This window comes from Cavia porcellus, unplaced genomic scaffold (genome assembly GCF_034190915.1).
Source record: "Cavia porcellus strain 051 isolate PalLab524CR breed Dunkin Hartley unplaced genomic scaffold, mCavPor4.1 scaffold_6, whole genome shotgun sequence".
Taxonomy (NCBI): Eukaryota; Metazoa; Chordata; class Mammalia; order Rodentia; family Caviidae; genus Cavia; species Cavia porcellus.
Genome location: NW_026947489.1, coordinates 28172644 through 28190379, shown reverse-complemented (window position 1 = coordinate 28190379; position 17736 = coordinate 28172644). Strand labels below are relative to the sequence as shown.

The 17736-nt window shown below is 41.2% G+C and overlaps 1 protein-coding gene across 8 annotated transcripts in view; it reads left to right on the top strand.

The window, feature by feature from the left end:
* The window catches only part of Capn3 (calpain 3), a 50072-nt gene that overhangs the window by 15753 nt on the left and 16583 nt on the right, over positions 1-17736 (top strand). For all 8 annotated transcript variants that reach the window (XM_063250204.1, XM_063250207.1, XM_063250203.1 and 5 more), the window contains exons 2-5: positions 13694-13763; positions 15287-15405; positions 16505-16638; positions 17464-17632. In XM_063250204.1, coding sequence (XP_063106274.1) covers positions 13694-13763; positions 15287-15405; positions 16505-16638; positions 17464-17632 — 492 coding nt within the window. The remainder of the gene's footprint in view (positions 1-13693; positions 13764-15286; positions 15406-16504; positions 16639-17463; positions 17633-17736) is intronic.

Genomic DNA, 17736 nt, shown 5'->3' with positions numbered 1-17736 from the left:
CCCTAAAATTAATTTCTTAATTAAAACAACACTGAGATTCTACTTCACTCCAGAAAGAATGGCTAGTATTAAGAAACAGCTTGGAGAGACTGTGGGGAAAAAGAAACCCCTCTCCAAAGTTGATGGGAGTGTAGACTGGTGCAACCACTCTGGAATTCAGTGTGGAGATTCCTCAGAAAAATAGGACTAGAGGTTCCACTTGACCCAGCTATTTCCCTTCTGAGTATCTGCCTAAAAGAATTTAAAACAGTGATATATGTGCACCTATGTTTATAGCAGCACAATTTATTAATGCTAGATCTTGGAAGCAACCTAAATCCCCATCAATCAAAGAATGGATAAAAAAGATGTGGTATTTTTGTACAATGGAATGCTACTGAACTATAAAGAACATAAGTTTGAGACTTTTATAGGTAAATGAATGCAACTAAAGACCATAGTCATGGGTGAAATAAATCAGACTTACATGTGTAAACATCACATGGCTTCCTGAGTGTCAGAAGTTGAAAGAAATTAGAGATAGATAGATAGATAGATAGATAGATAGACAGACTACTAATTTCTCTTTGTTGTAATTTCTCTATTAATTTCCCTTAGAAAGGTTTGTGCTAACACTCTTTGGACAATTAAATGCAACTATTTTGTACTCTGAGTAGCTAATATAAAGATAACAATATACAATGTATTAACCATTGTTACCTCTAATTATCTTGTTTTGAAATTTTGGTTTTTTGGGTTTTTTCTCTTGAAAATAAAAAAAAAAGAATTTCCCTGAAGTCTCAGTTGATTTCAATGCTGTCTTCTGACTGTCTTTAGTTACTGCAAAGTCTGTCTTTTTCCTCTGCTTTTAAGATCTCTCTGACATTCTACAATGCCACAATACTGTATCTAAGCATATATTGCTTTATCTTCCCTGCTTAGGATTCATGGAATTCCTGAGTCTGAAAATTGGAATCAATGCTAACGCCCTTTCTCTACCTTCTGGAAAGTTCCTGTCCCCCACAGAGCTTACACCACTTTCTTCTTTTCAGCTTTCCATCTCTTTCATTCTTTCTGTGCTGTTCTAGATGGTATCATCTGATTTAGCTTTCAGTTCATTCATTCTTACTTTAACAGTCCTAATTCAGTGATTGAATTAATAAATTTTACTATGTTAACCTTAAGTGATTTTGGTCTTAAAAAATTAAATTAAAGGATCCATACAAGACATCTGGGGGACAACTGAAGAGATTAGCAATGGGCTGGATGTCGGCTAACACCGGAGAACAGTCGTTAACTTTCTCAGTGATGCTGGTATTTCAGTACAGACGCTCTTGTTCTCTTGTTCTGGGTGATGCCAGCTGTGTCCTGCGCACACCCTAAACGTTAACCTGTAAAGGATAAAGAAGCAACATGCTTTACACGGCCCAGCAGAAGGAATAAAATATATGCATGCACACCTGTTTAGATAAAACCAAGATGGCAGAATGTTGACAATTTTTGGGTCTAGATGTCCAGTGGGTGCCCTTTTTTGAATTACCATGTAAATTAAAAATTTGTCATTATAAAAGATTGATAAGTTCAGTAGCTGAAGTTTAAAACCTCAATAGTGAGGTTAGAATACAGAAAGCAAGGAACCGAGACAGAACAATGACAAAAGGAAAAATATTCAAGGAAGGAGGTTTAGCATCTAATGTTTACTTTCTACAGAAAAAATAATTAAAAGGAAGAAAGGACAAAAAAGAAAAAAATTGTAAGGGAAAAAATATCAAAGAAAATAATACCGAATATCGCAGGACTGAGGAGAGTCTCTTTATCAAAAGGAATCAATCACTGACCACTTAGCGTGAGAACTAAAATGATATAAACTCAGATGAGTGACATTTTGAAGGGAGGGAGGGCAGGGGGAAAACCTTAGGTCAGATACACAGGAATGTTCACAGAATTGCATTTTACTTCTCAGAAACACCAGATAATAGGAACAATAGAGCAGTGCATTAAAAGCTCTGAGGGAAGCAGGGCTCTACAGTGCACATGTGTAACCCCAGCCCCTAGGGAGGCTGAGGCAGGAGGGTCACAAGTTCAAGGCCAGGGCTGGGCCATGGCTCGGTGGCAAAGCACGTACTTGGCAAGTGCAAGGACCTGAGTTCGATTCTCGGTACAAAAGAAAAACTTCAAGGCCAGCCTGAAAACTCAGCAAGACTCTGCCTCAAAATAGAAAAGTAAAAAGAGCTGGGGATGTAGCACAGCACTCTGAGTTCAATGCCCAGTGCTAGGAAGAAGAAAAGAGAAAAGAAAAAATTCTGAAGGAAAGTCGTTTTCATCGTAAAATACCAAGCCAAATTCTCAGGCAAGAGAAAAATAGAGAAGAGATACAGGAGACTGCAAGAACTCACACTGTTCACCCCAAGGAGCCCATCTGAGGAAGCTGGAAGGTTTGTGCCAGTGAAGTCAAAAAGCAAGCCAAATAAAAGTGAAGACCTGGAAACTGAGCTGGGTGTGGTGGGCACACCTATAATCCCAACCAGGCATGTCGCCCTGACAGAGGGCTTGCCTGGCATGCTTGAGGCCCAGGCTTTGAAGCTCAGTGTTTAAACAAAACGCAAGAAATAGAATTCCTTCTAGGCAAAGGCACAACGTCGCTGAACACTGCCTCAGGCCTGCAGAGCAGCCAGTCTGGGGGTGAAGGAGCCTGCGGAGGCGCCATGGAGGGCAGAAACAGCTGTTAGAGTATCCAAAAAGCTTGCATATTTGTACAATCTATCGCTAAAGAAAGCTTGAAAGCCACATAAGAAAAAAAATTGATTCAAAATAATCGGAGAAAGCTGGGGATATAGCTCAGCAGCACAGTGCCTGCCTGGCAAGCACGAGGTTGTGATTTCAGTTCCCAATGCCAAAATAATCAGGGAAAAGAATTATTTACTTAGGAAATATGATCAACATATCACTTAGCTGAAAAGTGAATATTTACCCAACCAAAGTAAGTATTGAATTTTAATTTTACCAAAATTTGTGTTATAACTATTTTAGGAACACAGTGAACAAAACATAATGTAAGAGGTTTCCATCTAATTCACCAAAATAGGCACTATATTAATACTTTCTAAAGATAACAAATTAAAAAGAGGTAATATAAGCATATATTTAGATATAGAGAGGTAAATGCCATCGCTCCTCAGTCTTTTGGTCAAGGTCAAGTGTAGAGGAAATGCCAAAAGAAAGACTCAAAAAATTAAAAATGGTTGCCTCTGAGGAGAGAGATTTGGCTGTCAAGAGGACCAGCAAGGGACCACTAGTTCTGTATATACTTTTTGTATTATTATTTGATTATTTAAAACTTTGTTCATGTATACACTAAATAATATTTATTTACTTGTTTATTCATTTATTTGCAATTCTAAAGGTTCAAACCCAGGGCCTCATGTATGCTAAGCAAGTGTTCCACCACTGAGATATCATCCCCAGCTCTCAAAATTAAAAATTTTGGGGATTTTTTTTGAGACAAGACCACACTATTATAAGTTAGGCTGGCCTTGAACTAAGTATGTAGCCCAGGCTGGCCTTGAACCCACAGCTGCGATTACAGACATGTATCACCCTGCTGAACTCCTCAAAATTAAATTATTTCTTAAAAGAATTGACTTCATAAATTATTTGGAGTTATGACAATATCCTGTAATGCTAAAACTATAGTTTCAAACTTTAGTGAGTGTTATAACTTGGGCACCGGTATAAAATCCAAGGAGGCAAGAGACCAAAAATTTAGGTGGCAAAGGCTTTATTTCCAGGCCTGGTGACAAGTCTCCGGGAGCCAATTTGGAGACTGTGTCCCAGAGACTGAAGGGAGGACTTTAAAAAGAGGCTGGAGGAAAAGGGTGGGGGGAGAAACAAAGAAACCTGCAGAGCCATCAAACTTGTTGACCCAAGTCTGGAAACTGTATTTCTGTCCACTTAGCTCTGACAATCTCGGGAGTTCCTGGTGTTTTTCAAATTACTCCCATCCTACAGACTGACATTATCTCAGAGTGGCACATCTGCAACAATATTTGGAGAAGAAAGTGGACAGTTAATTATCCCAGGACAGCTCGTTTTCACTAGTGGGTGCGAAGGGGTCAAGAGTTACAAGAAGCTGAAACTTAAGTTTTACAAAAATCTGATATCTAACTCATTTGATGCATACAGAACAAAAGGAAAGCACTGATTGGGGTTTGGGCCATAGTATTTCCCAGTAATTTCTTTGAAGCTAAACAGTTCTTAAAATTTGGGGCAGGCTCATTTTATGACAGATCATCACCAGGTCGGGAAGAGGTCACCAGAAACCCAAATTCTTTATGGCCTAGATAGATAGGTGAGGGGAGAGGGAGGCAATAAGGCGCCATACAGAACAGAAAACGGCGGTTATGTGTCAAGGTCAGGTAAAGGGTTAAACTCACACGCAAATCTCTCTGCACACAAGCAGGTTACTTTAAACAAGTGTAAATTAATGGGCCATTCTAGTTTTCTTTAGCTCTTTAGCGGAGAATAGAGGCGCCTAACAGTGATTAACAACCTTTGTTAGCTTGTTTTAGCACAACTTCTGTAGTTTGTAGAGGGCAACAATGGTTAACATATCAATTAGGTGAGATTCTTGCAATTCTTTACAGAGGAGAGTATTGCTCAACATATCAGTTAGGTCACTTAACATGTCAGTTAGGGAAAAAGGATAAAAAAAAAACACATTTAGTAAGCCACGTTGCAGGTTTGCTATAATACACATATAACAAAGCTATTTTCTTAGAGTACAACAGTGAGCATGAGAATCTCCTGATGAACCTACTTAAAACACAGAGTCCCAGCCAGGCACAGTGGCACATACCTATAATCCTAGCTACTCAGGAGATGAGGCAGGAGGATCTCAAGTTCAAGGCCAGTGTAGGCCCCTTAATGAGAACTTGTTTCAAAATTAAAAATAAAAAGGGCAGGAGGTGTAACTCAGTAGTAGAGCACCCATTTTAGGTATTGATTTCCGATACCAGAAAGCAGAAAGGAAAGAGAGAGAGAGAGAGAGAGAGAGAGACAGAGACAGAGACAGAGACAGAGAGACAGAGAGACAGAGAGAGAAACAAAGAAAAAAAGAAAGAGGAGGGATCCTGGACCAGTGGTGGTGAACCTATGACATGCATGCTTCTGAAGGGTATTTGGATCATTGAAAGCCCCAAAATGTTTGTTATGACTGTCCTAGACCACCACCTACATTTCTGAGGCTTCTGAAACTTGAGGCTGGCTCTGAGCATCTGTAATCTGCAATGGCATCTCAGGTAATTCTGAGGTGATTATTCAGCCACACTTGGATCAGTGAGTAGCCGAGCACTGGGCACCCTGTCAGACTCAAGTTCCCACCCACGCCTCTCCCAGCTCTCAGTGTTGCCCATCTGAGCAGTATATAACTTTGAAAATGCCAGTCTTTCTTGGGGAAGTACACAATACACATCCATCTGCCTTCCACGTGTGCCCCATTCCCTGCCCTACGGGTCCTGAATTCACAACGTGAACGTCTGCTCACTGCTGCTGAAGCTACTCTATTCCTCTGAGGCCCAGTTGCCCACCCCTGGGTTCTTCTCACAGATTATAACCCCTAAATGCCTGGTCAAGGTCTCTGGCAGGGATGTCAGGAGAATAAAAGCTTCATTACCCTCACACAATGGCTCGAAGCAGATTCCTCCTATGCATTCAGCAGCCTGTATAGGATTAGTGTATACAGCATGTTTAGTAGGCCCCATGCTATATCCCATTGACCGCCAGTGTCAAAGGCATGAATGCCTTTTGCTGAGGCAGGATAAGCTTCTCTATCACTATATTTTTTCTTTTTAAAGAAAGAGTTCTAGCAAGGCTGTTGGAGATGCCCTAAAGGTCTGAAAGCCACTGTGGTCTGTCCCCGGCCCATCTCTGGCACTCTCTCCCCTCCCTGGCTCCCTCTCTGACTTGCACGGTGTTACCCCTAGACCGTAGGCTCAGGGGCCTCCAACCAAAGCTGCTGACTCTGACCACAGCCTTTCTCTGGGCTGTGTTCATTTGCATCACGCCGCTGAGGGTGGAGGAGTTATATAGACTCTGGGCCATTCAGGAGAGGATTAGGCCTGGGCTGAGGGCAGCGCAGGCAGAGGCTACAGTGAAGGCCCAGCTCCACTCCCTGAACCAACACCATGCCCTATATGCTGCCGGGATACTTCTGTGATCGCGTGATCCGAGAGAGGGACAGGAGGAATGGAGAGGGCACTGTGACACAGCCCCTCAAGTTTGAGGGGCAGGATTTTGTCGTTCTCAAAAAACGCTGCCTGGCTCAGAAGTGCCTCTTTGAAGATCGGGTCTTCCCTGCAGGTGTACAGGCCCTGGGCTCGCATGAGCTCAGCCAGAAAACCAAGATGAAGGCCATCACGTGGAAAAGGCCAAAGGTAGGGACAAAAGGGATGTGGATTCAGGAGATAGCTTTTGTGGAACAGGAAGTAAGGTGCTCCCAACCCTGAGGCCATAAAGCCCACCTCAGCAAGTTCTACCTACCTGTAGCCCCCTAAATACCTTGCTGCTTCCTCCCCAAACTGGAGGTGTTATTCTTTACTCCTGAACCAAAGTACATTACAACGTCCTGAGGGCCTCTGAATTTGCATATATGTGCTAACACATTACTCAAATTTACACAGGAAGGTTGCAAAGTGTAATGGATTATCACTGTACTTCTTGAAGCAGGAGTTCAGGGATGGGAGAGAAGAACAGTTAAGCATTCCAAGGTGCCCAGTTTCAGGGAGAGTTCTGTGGAAAGGAAGGAAATGGGAGGCTGAGACCAGCCTTCTTGCCCTGTCCTTATCCTGGTGCATTAGTGCAGCGTCACTGTGTTTAAACAGAAAGCTCTATGCTGAGCAGCGGGCCTCCTCCTGGAGGAAGCAGTTTGCTGCCGGCTGCCCTGTAATGTATAGGAGGACGAAGAGCCCATCTGGGCCAGCAGGAATAGGCCCAGGTACTCAGGGGTGTGCAGGACGCCGCTCTGCTTCCAAGAGCTGCCTAAGCTAGAACAGCAATCGTGCACTCGAGCAGCCCAGCTCTCTGCCCAGGGACTTGTGGCTCAGTGGATCTGCAAGATGAGTCCATTGCAGTGTATGAAAATATATTTCCCAATTTAAATATCTTATTAAAATAAACTTTTACGTTCAGAAGAGTTTTAGGTTTATAGAAAAAATTGTGAGGCCAAAATAGAGTTCCCACCTACAGCAGTTCTCCTTTACCTGTGGTTTTGCCTCCAAAAACATTAAATGAGAAATTCTGGAACTAAAAAATTCGCAACTTCTAAATAAATCTGTTACTGTATATTATTATAAATATTCTGTTTGCTAGTTAATCTCTTAATTGGCTCCTTTATAAATTAAAGTTTATCATAGACATGTAGGCATGCATAGAAAAGCACTTAGTATGTGCAGGGTCCAGTACTACTTAAAGGTCAGGCATCTAGTTGGGGACTTGGCATGTATCCTGTATGAATAAGATGTCACTATTGTCCCCTAAACACAGTGTTCTCTGCTATTAGCACCTTACATTAATGTGTTGCATTTGTAACAATTAATGGACCAACATTGATATTCTAGTGGAACTCACATCTGTTCTGCATTCAGACTTCTATAGGTTTTTGTCTTCAGTCTTTTTTCTGTTCCATGATGCCACCCAGGCAACATTACATTTAGCCTCCATATTTCCTTAGCCTCCTCTTGACAGTGACAGTCTCAGCTTTCCTAGTTTTTATAGAATTACTTAAGTCTTTTTTTTTTTTTTTTGATCTTTTTGAGACAGGGTCTCACTGTGCGGTTCAAGCTGGTCTTGAGCTCACTTTGTAGCCCAGGCTGGTCTTGAATTTGCAACGATCCTCCTGTCTCAGCCTCTCAAGTGCTATGATTATAGGCGTGAGCTGCTTAGGTCTGTTTAAAAGTCTGTCAGGCGGTATTTGTTTGCTGCACTTCTCCCCATTGGACTTATGGGTTTTTGGTAGGAGGGTCACAGAGGTAAAGCACCATCTTTTTTATGGAAAATGGTATTAAGAACCAAGATCTATTGGCAGGTATGCTCATTGCTACTAGAATGTCATTGCTACTGTTTATCCCTCTCAGCTGCTAGAGAAAAGCAATGCATGCCTGTGTGTGCTACTTCATGCATGTACATACCTATAAATTGTGTACTGTGTAAGTATGTGACTATAATAAGTTAAACATGAGTTCACACTGACTTATATTTAAGTATTTCTCTGCTTTTTTGTATATGGAACTTTTAAAATTTCAAATTCCAGTTGTTCACTGGTGGTGTGTAAAAAACCAGTGCCTTTTATGTGCTAACTTTATACCCTGAATCCAGGCTACACTTACTTGCTTATTTGTTCTAGATGGGCTTTCTGAGATTTTGGTTTTAGTTTTTGTCATTTGTAGAGGATTCTTTATGGGTGATGAGGTAATTTTTTAATAAATATAGTTTTTTGAGGGGCTTTTTGTTTTGCTCTAATCTCTTTCACTTTCTTTTCATATTTTATTGCATTAGTTATTGCATTCCAGAGTAATGTTTAGTCTTAGGGAGACAGCATCTAGTTTCTCACCGTGTAGAAGTCTTAGTGTTGTTCTTTGCAAAAGTGGATGTTCTTTACCACCTTGTGGACGTTTTCCTCTGTTCCTAGTTAAGTGAGAGTTGTGGGGATTGTTTATTTATTTAAACCATGAATGGGCATTGAGAAGTGTCAAATACCTGTTCTGCACTGATCATTATGATCATATCATTTTTTTCTCCTTAGCCTGTTGATGTGGTAACTTACATTGATTTTTGAATATTAAATCCACCCTGTGTAACTGGAATGAACTACTTATGGAGTGTAATTGTGTTTGCATATTTGAGTTTCTAACACTTTGCTGAGGATTTTCTTTGTCCATAGCAAACATAGGTCTGTAGTTTTCCTTTTTTTGCACTGTTTTTCTGGCTTGAGTACAAAGGGCACGCCGATTTCATAGACTCAGTTATGGCAGTGATCCTTCGGCTTCCACTCACGGGAGATACTGTGGTAAACTTACAGCATTTCTTTCTTGAATCTGGTAGAATTACCAGGGAAACGTCTGGGTCTACTGCTCTCCTTTTGGCTGGGTTGTTAATCATTATCTCTTTAAGAGGTACTCCCTATTCACATTATCTGTTTTTCCTTGTGTAAGATTTTGCAGTTTGTATCTTTCAAGAAATTTGTCCATATTGTCTAAGTTCTCAAATTTATGAGCAGGAGTCTAATTATAGTATTTCTTGATCATCCTTATAGTGACATGGAGTCAGCAGTGATAACCACTACTACATTTTTTATGTTAGTAATTTGTGTTTTCTCTTTTTTTCCTCATTGAGCATAGCTAAAGCACCATACATCTTGCCTAGTATATACATTTTTATGGATCTTTCTGAAGAATCATTAGGGTTTTTATTGACTTTCTATTATTTCAGTTTTTTATTTCATTAATTTATACTTTAACTTTTAATTTTTTTATTTATTTTTGTACCAGGGATTGAACTCATAACAATTTTTTTATTTTCTTTAGGTTTAAAATTTCTTCTTTTCTACCATCTAAAGCTTTAATAGTCCCCACTGATTTCAGATCTTCTTTTATGATATATTTAACATTATCAATTTCCATCTAAGTATTGCTTTCGCTTCATTCTACAAATTTTGATGCTGTATTTTTATTTTCATGTCATTCAAAATATTTTTAACTTCTTCTAGAATTTCTTTTTTGACCTATGTGTACTTAGAAGCATGATGTTTAATTTCCTAATAATTTCAGCTGCTTTGTTAGTTGATTTTTAGTTTTATTCTACTGTGTTCTGAAAACATTCTTTGTATGATTCCTACTCTTTCACACTTGTTAAAGAGTGCGTGGTGGCCCACAATGTGATCTATCACAGTGATCATTACAAAAGAATTTGAGAAGACTGCTGATTCTTTTGTTTTAGGATAGACTATTAAGTAATGGTAACGTGATCAAGTTAATCGATAGCCTTATTCGGGCTTATTATACTCTCATTGAGTTTTTGTCTTATTGATCTACAGGAAAAGGGGTGGCGAAGCTCTCCAGCTACGATAGTGGATTTGTCTCTTCCTCCTGTCAGTTCTATCACTCTGTGTGTTGCTGCAAATTGAACCCAGAGTTCAAAGAATGCTAGGCAAGCAGTCTGCCACTGAGCCAAATCCCCAGCCCTTTTTATTTTATTTTCAGACAGGGTCTCACTAAGTTTCCCAGAGTGGCCCAAACCTGTGATCCCCTCGCTTGAGCCTCCCCGTTAGCTGGTGTTACATGTGTGCGCCATACAGATTGCCTGATATATTTTGACACTCTGTTAAGTGCACACGAGTTTAAGATACGTGTTCTTGAGAACTGATCTTTTTCTTATACAATGTCTCTCTGTTTTTTAAAAAAAAAATTTCCATTGCTGAGTTTTGAATCCAAGATGCCTCACCACCAAGATACATCCTCATTCCTTTTTAATTTTTTATTTTGAAATATGGTCTTACTAATTTGCCCTGGCAGGACTTGAACTTGCAACCTTCCTGCCTGAATGCGGGGATCACAGGAGTGCGCCACCACCCCCAGCTTATTATTACTTTTAACAGAATTACCTTTTAGATTAAAAATAAATTATTTTATTTTACTTTCATTCTTTCCTCCATATTTTTTCTTTACAAGGACCCAAGTTTCTTTCTCATATTATTTTTTTCTCCTGGATGAACTTCTTTTTAATATTTCCAGCAATATGCTGACAATGAGTTTCCTCAACTTTTGTTTGTCTGCATGAGCTACAGAATGTCAATATTAATAATATCACTACCAAAATAATTCCTAAAAGTAATTTAAGTTTTTTGTATATTTTTCTTTCCTCACGTAAAGCAGTTTTCAAAGCGTGTGCATTACTTGAATATCACATGCAAAATACTACATATGATATGTTCTCCCTTTTGACCGTCATTTAATTTTAATTCTGCAATTAACTACACTGTACCGTGTTAGCTGCTCCAATCCTGGGTCAACATCCTCCGCTTCGGGTTGTCTGGAGATCATTCCTTAGCAGATTCCCCAAGAGGAGCTCACAGAACATTTCCTGAATTCTCCCGTTTTTGGAAACAGGTTACCCACAGCCTTTATATTTGAAATTTCTGCTGTTTATAAATCTTTGGTTCACAATTTCTTTCTCTGAGTATCAAACATACTGTTTTAATTTCTCCTGACATAAAGCACTGCTACTGAAAAGTGATAAATTAATGTTTTCTTCTTAGAAATCACTTGTTTTTGTTTGGTTTTTTTTCCTGGATATCTAAAAAACTTATTTTTAAAGTCCAATAATATTTTAGAATATATTTTCATGTGAGTCACAGTAGGATTGTGCCCTTCAAATATATGGTATCAAATGTATTATTTTGGGAAAGATTTTTTGAACTATAGTTTTTATAATAGAACTATAGTTCTATTCTTTTGCTTTGCTTTTTTCTTCAGAGACCTCTATTATCTGTTTGTTGCTCTTGCTTCTCCTTTTGTTTTTGTTTGATTGTTCTTAATTGACAGGGACAGAAAATTATTTAACAGGACCAAAAAACAAAAAACTATGAGCTACATATCAAATTTGACTTTAACATTATGGATTGTTATCATAATTTTACATATTTTATTTTTTCATTAGGAGCAAAACAAAATTTGCTCTTAATGACTCTAACGTAAGTTCTTATTTGCTTTTCCTGCTGCATACATGTCAAAATTTTGAAACAGTAATTTATTATTATTTGTTATGGTTCTTATTTCTTTAAGGTTTGGGGTTTTTGTCCTTAAGATATATCCCAAAAGGGACCAATGACCAAAAAGTTACATTTTAAGTTACTCAAAATAACTTTTTATGTGTGTGTGTGTGTGTGTAGGTCACTGACTTCATATGCAGTTAGGCTCCTTCCTTTGGTTTCCTTTCAACTTTTGCAGACTACTTTTTAAATTATTTTTTCTTGAATTCTAACTTTTCATTGTGTTAAACTTTATGTGAATTTTGTGTGAAAACTATTTTCCAATACTTATATTGAGAATTTTATTTCCATCCCTATTATTTTCATCTTTTTACTTCCTTCCAACATAGGGAAGTTTATAAAAAATAATTGTAACCCTCGCTGCTTGAGAAGCAGAAGGATCAAAAATCCTGGGCCAGGCTGGGCAACTTAACAGGACCCTGTCTCGGAATTCAGTGGTACTTTGGTTCATGAATTTGATTCTTTCTGTGATTCCAAATTGGATGAGAAGCAAATCAATTTCAATGGTTAGGTGCAACGTTGACCTTCTGGGGAAATTTGATTTTGTTCTAGTCCAGTTCAGTTTGTGACCAGAATCATGGAGAGAATTGAAATTCTGAACCAAGGAAATGCTGTAAATAAATAAATAAATTTTAAAAAAGAAAGAAAAAATTAAAATTAAAATTAAAAAAAAAAGAAAAGAGCTAGGGGTATATTTCAGCAGTAGAGCAAATTGCCTGGTATGTGTAAGGGCAGGGGTTCCAGCCCCAGCACTACAAAAATAAATAAATAAAATGAAAATTAAGGGACAGGAGATTTAGCTCAGCGGCATAAGTGCTTGCAAGTACAAGGTTGTGAGTTCAATCCCTGGTTCCAAATAAATAAATAAATAAATAAATAAAAATTAAGAACTTGACCTATCCTTTCATTGCATTCAGAGTTTTGATGGGGTAAGATCAAAGTTGAAGAGTGGTATAAGCAAGACTTTCCCTCTAGGAGGACGGGACACCCCCGAGTGTGGGAGTTTCAGTGTACTTGCATGTAGTTGGTTGTCATGGGGGGGGTGCATTTCATTGGAATAGCAAAGTTTTCTGGTTTTTTTTGGGGGGGGTGGTTACTGGGGGCTGAGTCACTCCCCTAGTCCTTTTTTGATTTTTTAAATTGTCCGGGGCAGGTTAGAACTTGGGATCCTCTTGCCTTAGCCTCTCAAAGTGCTGGGCTAATAGGCATGTGCTACCATAACCAGTCACAAGGGTTCTTGTACCTGTGAATAACAATGTTCAAACTAAAATACTGAGTCTATAATTATAAAATTGTTTTTTAAAAAAAGCATAACATATCTGGACACCAAGAGCACTCTCTGCTGGCCTCTATGGACCTGGACTTGAAAAGTGCTCTAGGAGGAGCCTTGAATAAAGATGTGTCCAGGGCCAGCGAGGGAGGTGAGTGAGGTTCATACCGAGCACTCAAGTTCCATGTGGACTCTAAATATCTGTGTGGTCTCCTCTGGAGAGGAAGATCTGTTTTTTCCTTCGAGTACCCTTTCTTCCAGCATAGGAAAAAGCAAAAGCCATGCTTCCTGCTGTCCCTCTGTCACATCTGTGATGGGAGCCATGGTTCCCTAACTCTCAAGGCGCTCCTTACACAGCATGATCGCATGGGAAGCAACATGGAACAGTCAAAGGGAGGAGCGCTTCTGGCTCCCACCACTTACTACTGTGTGTGCTTGGGAGTGTTTCTTAACCTCTTTGAGCCTGAGTTTGCTTGGCTGGAAAAAAATTCACGGGGCTGTTTTGAAGGCTGAGAGCAGTGAAGTATTGGAGCTTCAGGTACATGGTGCCAACACTCTGCATGATGGAACAAAACAGCTACTATCACTATATCCTGGTCACTTTCTCTTTCTTTGTTTCACAGGAAATCTGTGAAAATCCCCGATTTATCATTGGCGGAGCCAATAGGACGGACATCTGCCAAGGAGACCTAGGTAACAGAGTCCCCTCCTCAGTGATCAAGGGTGATGAGGAGGGAAAGTGCCTTTCCAGGAAGTAAAGGGACAAAGCTCTATTTTTGTTTTTAACGCATTTTTGGAAGATTTTAAGACCAATTACCCTTAAAGTAACCTGCATGTTGGCTGGCCACTGCTCTGTTTCCTGGCCCTGGGTTGCATAGGCAAGGGGTGTGCCACACACTATATGCCCCCTCAGCAGGACTTTTTTTCATTGCCATTCTGGGGGCTGAACCCAGGGCTTTCCCACTGAGCTACATTCTTAGTCCTTTTAAAATTTTTAAAATTTTGAAACATGGTCTTGTTAAGTTCCCCAGGCTGGCTCAAACTTGGAGCACTTCCGTCTCAGCCTCTCACAGTGCTGGGATTCCTGGCCTTCACCATCATGTCCAGCTTTCAACATGACTTTTTGTCGTTTTAACACGAAGGTGCTAACTGCCTGTGCTGCGGGGGGGGGGGGTGGGGTGGCAACTCTTCCAGACTAAAGCCCCTCCACATGACTTTCAGTTGTGCTCTTATAAAGCATTTCTGTGACTGTGTGTCAAGTGTGTCCCTTGGGCATGAAAAATCTATATACTCACAAACAATGCAGTACCAAAAAAAGCCTTTATAACTGAGACTCTTATTTAACTTGCACCAGAAGAGCTCCATGTCAAAAGTCTTCCAACAAGAATGACATTTGCCTGTGGAGGAGCAGCCGGTGTTTAGTTTGTGATGGCATAACTGTCCCACTCCAACTTTCCCCTTTCTCAGTCCCTCGTCCTAGAAGTATTGTCTGTGTGACTGCAAACAAGCTCTGTGGAAAGCTCTTCAGAAAGTCCACGAACACAATTAAAACCAGAAGGCATACAGCACCCAAAGCAGAGGGAGAAAAATGTGGTTTTTCTGGATGCAGGAGGACAGGCTGAGGACAAGGCGGCTGTGCAGGTCCCTGCCCCAGTGATAGCTGATGACAGCCCTGGTCAGCTGATCCTCCCTGATGTCCTCTCAAGTTAATTCAACAGGAGGTAGAAGAAGCAAAGGAGAAAGTGTCCCTGTCTCATCCCATTGCCAAAGTTTCTCTGGGTCCCCATACATGGGCCCCACAGCAGCTGTCTAACTGGCCTCCCCTAACAACAAATCCAGTGAGAGAACGGATGGGCTTTGCTGAGGTCAAAAGGGAAGCAAACTTGCACCAGAAGGCACAGGGCAAGTGGATTTCCTGAAGATGTTAGAACAACCTAGTTACAATCCCTACTGCTCCTATCTGTTAAGGCCCAAAATTGAACTGAGTTTCTTTGGCAAAGGCCTTAGGAAAACATTCAAGGGCCTGGTGGGTTCTGTTATCAGGAATTCCTGTGAAATCTCCTTGATGGGCTGATGCCTCTGTAAGGTCTGATCTGGAAGCAAAACAGAGCATTAAGAGAATCCCAGTTCCTCAGCATCAGGCGTAGCTGGCTAATGTGAAGTCTGCTCTTTCGGGATGGGCAGACCCATGAAACCTGGGGTGTGTTTGCCTGCAGGGGACTGCTGGTTTCTCGCGGCCATTGCCTGCCTGACCCTGAACGAGCGGCTGCTTTTCCGAGTTATCCCACATGACCAGAGTTTCACTGAAAACTACGCGGGGATCTTCCACTTCCAGGTGAGGTGATGGGTGTGAGCTCAGAGTGCCAGCCTTAGACACCCACCCACCTCTAATTGCCTAGACTCCCAAGGCTCTGGGAAGGCCCCACCCCCGCTCCAGCTGCAACACAGGGCAGGACCAGACCCCTCCATGCCACAAGGTTGGGAGGGAGGAAGCAGTTGTTTATCTCTGCCCTCCTAACCCCAGACTTTCCGTTGGCCCAGGAGAGTCAGGAAGACCTCCTGTTTGCTAGCCGGCAGGTCTATTTTTGCCCTCCAGCTGGCAGCTGAGTTATTTCCTGCAGCCCTTCACAAGTAACTCCATACATGCAGTGGGGCCCCATGGGCTACTGTGGGGACTCTGGTTCAGCAACTACAGCTCCTTTTCCTTCGAGCCATAAGGCACTTCTACAGGTCTGTCACTTGCCTCTTCCAGACCTTGGAAGAAAATTCTAGTTAATTTGAAGATCAGATTTCTATGTTGGCCTGGAACTAAGTCTCTTGATACTAGATTCATTAGAAACTTTCTGGGTCCAAATAATTTTGCCATAGAGCCAAATATTGGTGCTGGCCTAGAATGAAAGTGAGGATCAGGTATTTCCTAGGATACTGTTCATCAAGAAATACTTAAACCTTGAGGTTGTGAGTTCAATCACCAGTGCAAAAAAAAAAAAAAAAAAAAAAAAAGAAAGAAAGAAAGGAGAAATACTTAACAGATTAACGGATACTACACCCTCACAGACACTAGGAGCTCTCAGTCCTCACTGCACGGTAGAATCTTCTTGTACACAAAATGCTATGTGGGACCTGCTCCAGAACTCCCACGCAGGGCAATGAAAATCTCAAGTCCCAGCATATTCAAGGAGCACCTATCGCACTCAGATCTGAACTATACTCTGTGGAAGACTAGGCAGTAGGTAACTCAGTCCTTGTCCTCAAGAAGCTCACAGACCAGATAGAGTTCCACATCACACGTCCCAGAAAAAAATGATCCAACACCAATATGCTGAACTAGGAAACAGAACTGTTTTGGACTACCTCTTAATGGAAAATGGGAGGGAAGGTGTACTTCCTAGTGGTAATCTGAGGATGTGTCTCTGCTTTCTGTGTCCGTGCAGTTCTGGCGCTATGGTGACTGGGTGGATGTGGTTATTGATGACTGCCTGCCAACATACAACAATCAGCTCGTCTTCACCAAATCCAACCACCGCAATGAGTTCTGGAGCGCTCTGCTGGAGAAGGCTTACGCTAAGTAAGATGACATTAGCGTGTGAGGCAGGTGGGCAGCGAGGCAGGGGCTGCAGAATCCAGCAAGATGCATGTGTGTGTGGAAGCCCTCACAGGTGTTACGGGAATTCAACTGAGACCCAGAGTTAGAGTCAGTGGATCAGACAGCAATAGCTCTAACTAAGAACACTAAGTTTAAGAGAGGAAATGCAGGAGGACAGAGAAACTGAGCGTGGTGGCACACACCTGTAATCTCAGCTACTCAGGAGACTGAGCAGAAGGATTGCAAGCTCAAGGCCAGCCCCAGGATAATGGTGAGACCCCACCTCAGTAAAGGGAAGGAAGAAAGGGGGAAAGGAGGCAAGGATAAGGAAGGAAGGAAAAAAGAAAGAAAGAACGGTCTTTAGCTTTAACTTCCCATAGTGAGCTCTTAAATTCTTCCTTTCTGGTGGTTTTGCAAATCTTGGATCAGAACATTGTATTTTTGGAGCTCAGATCTCATGATCTTGCTTGACTCAAAGTCATGAGTTTTATTAAGCATAAACCATGTTGTCATCGCTTTACTGAGAAGCTCATTTCAGTTGAAAGGGCTGCCAGGAAATGGGCAAACTGGGCTACAATACCCATGTTTCTGACTCTCTATGGCCTTGGGTGGGTCACTTGGCCTCTTGAGCTCAGCTCTGTCACTGGGAAGAACAGAAATCACAGTAACCATCTGTCTCGTTAGCTCATGTAACTGAGATTTCATGAAACAACATCATGGGACCTGAGCAAAGTTCTGGGGCCATGGTACCTGGCCATCTTTCCTAGAATTACATAACCCCAGGTTGTTCTTCGTCCTTTCCCCAAGGCTCCACGGTTCTTATGAAGCCCTAAAAGGTGGGAATACCACAGAGGCCATGGAGGACTTCACAGGAGGGGTGACGGAGTTTTTTGAGATCAAGGATGCTCCACGAGACATGTACAGGATCATGAGGAAAGCCATCGAGAGAGGCTCCCTCATGGGCTGCTCCATTGATGTAAGTTGGAGGTGGTGCCACAAGACAAGGGAGCCAATCTCTCAGTTAATGGCAGCACAGTCTTCTGGGACAGGGTGAATATTTTGTTTCAAGAAAGAGGACTG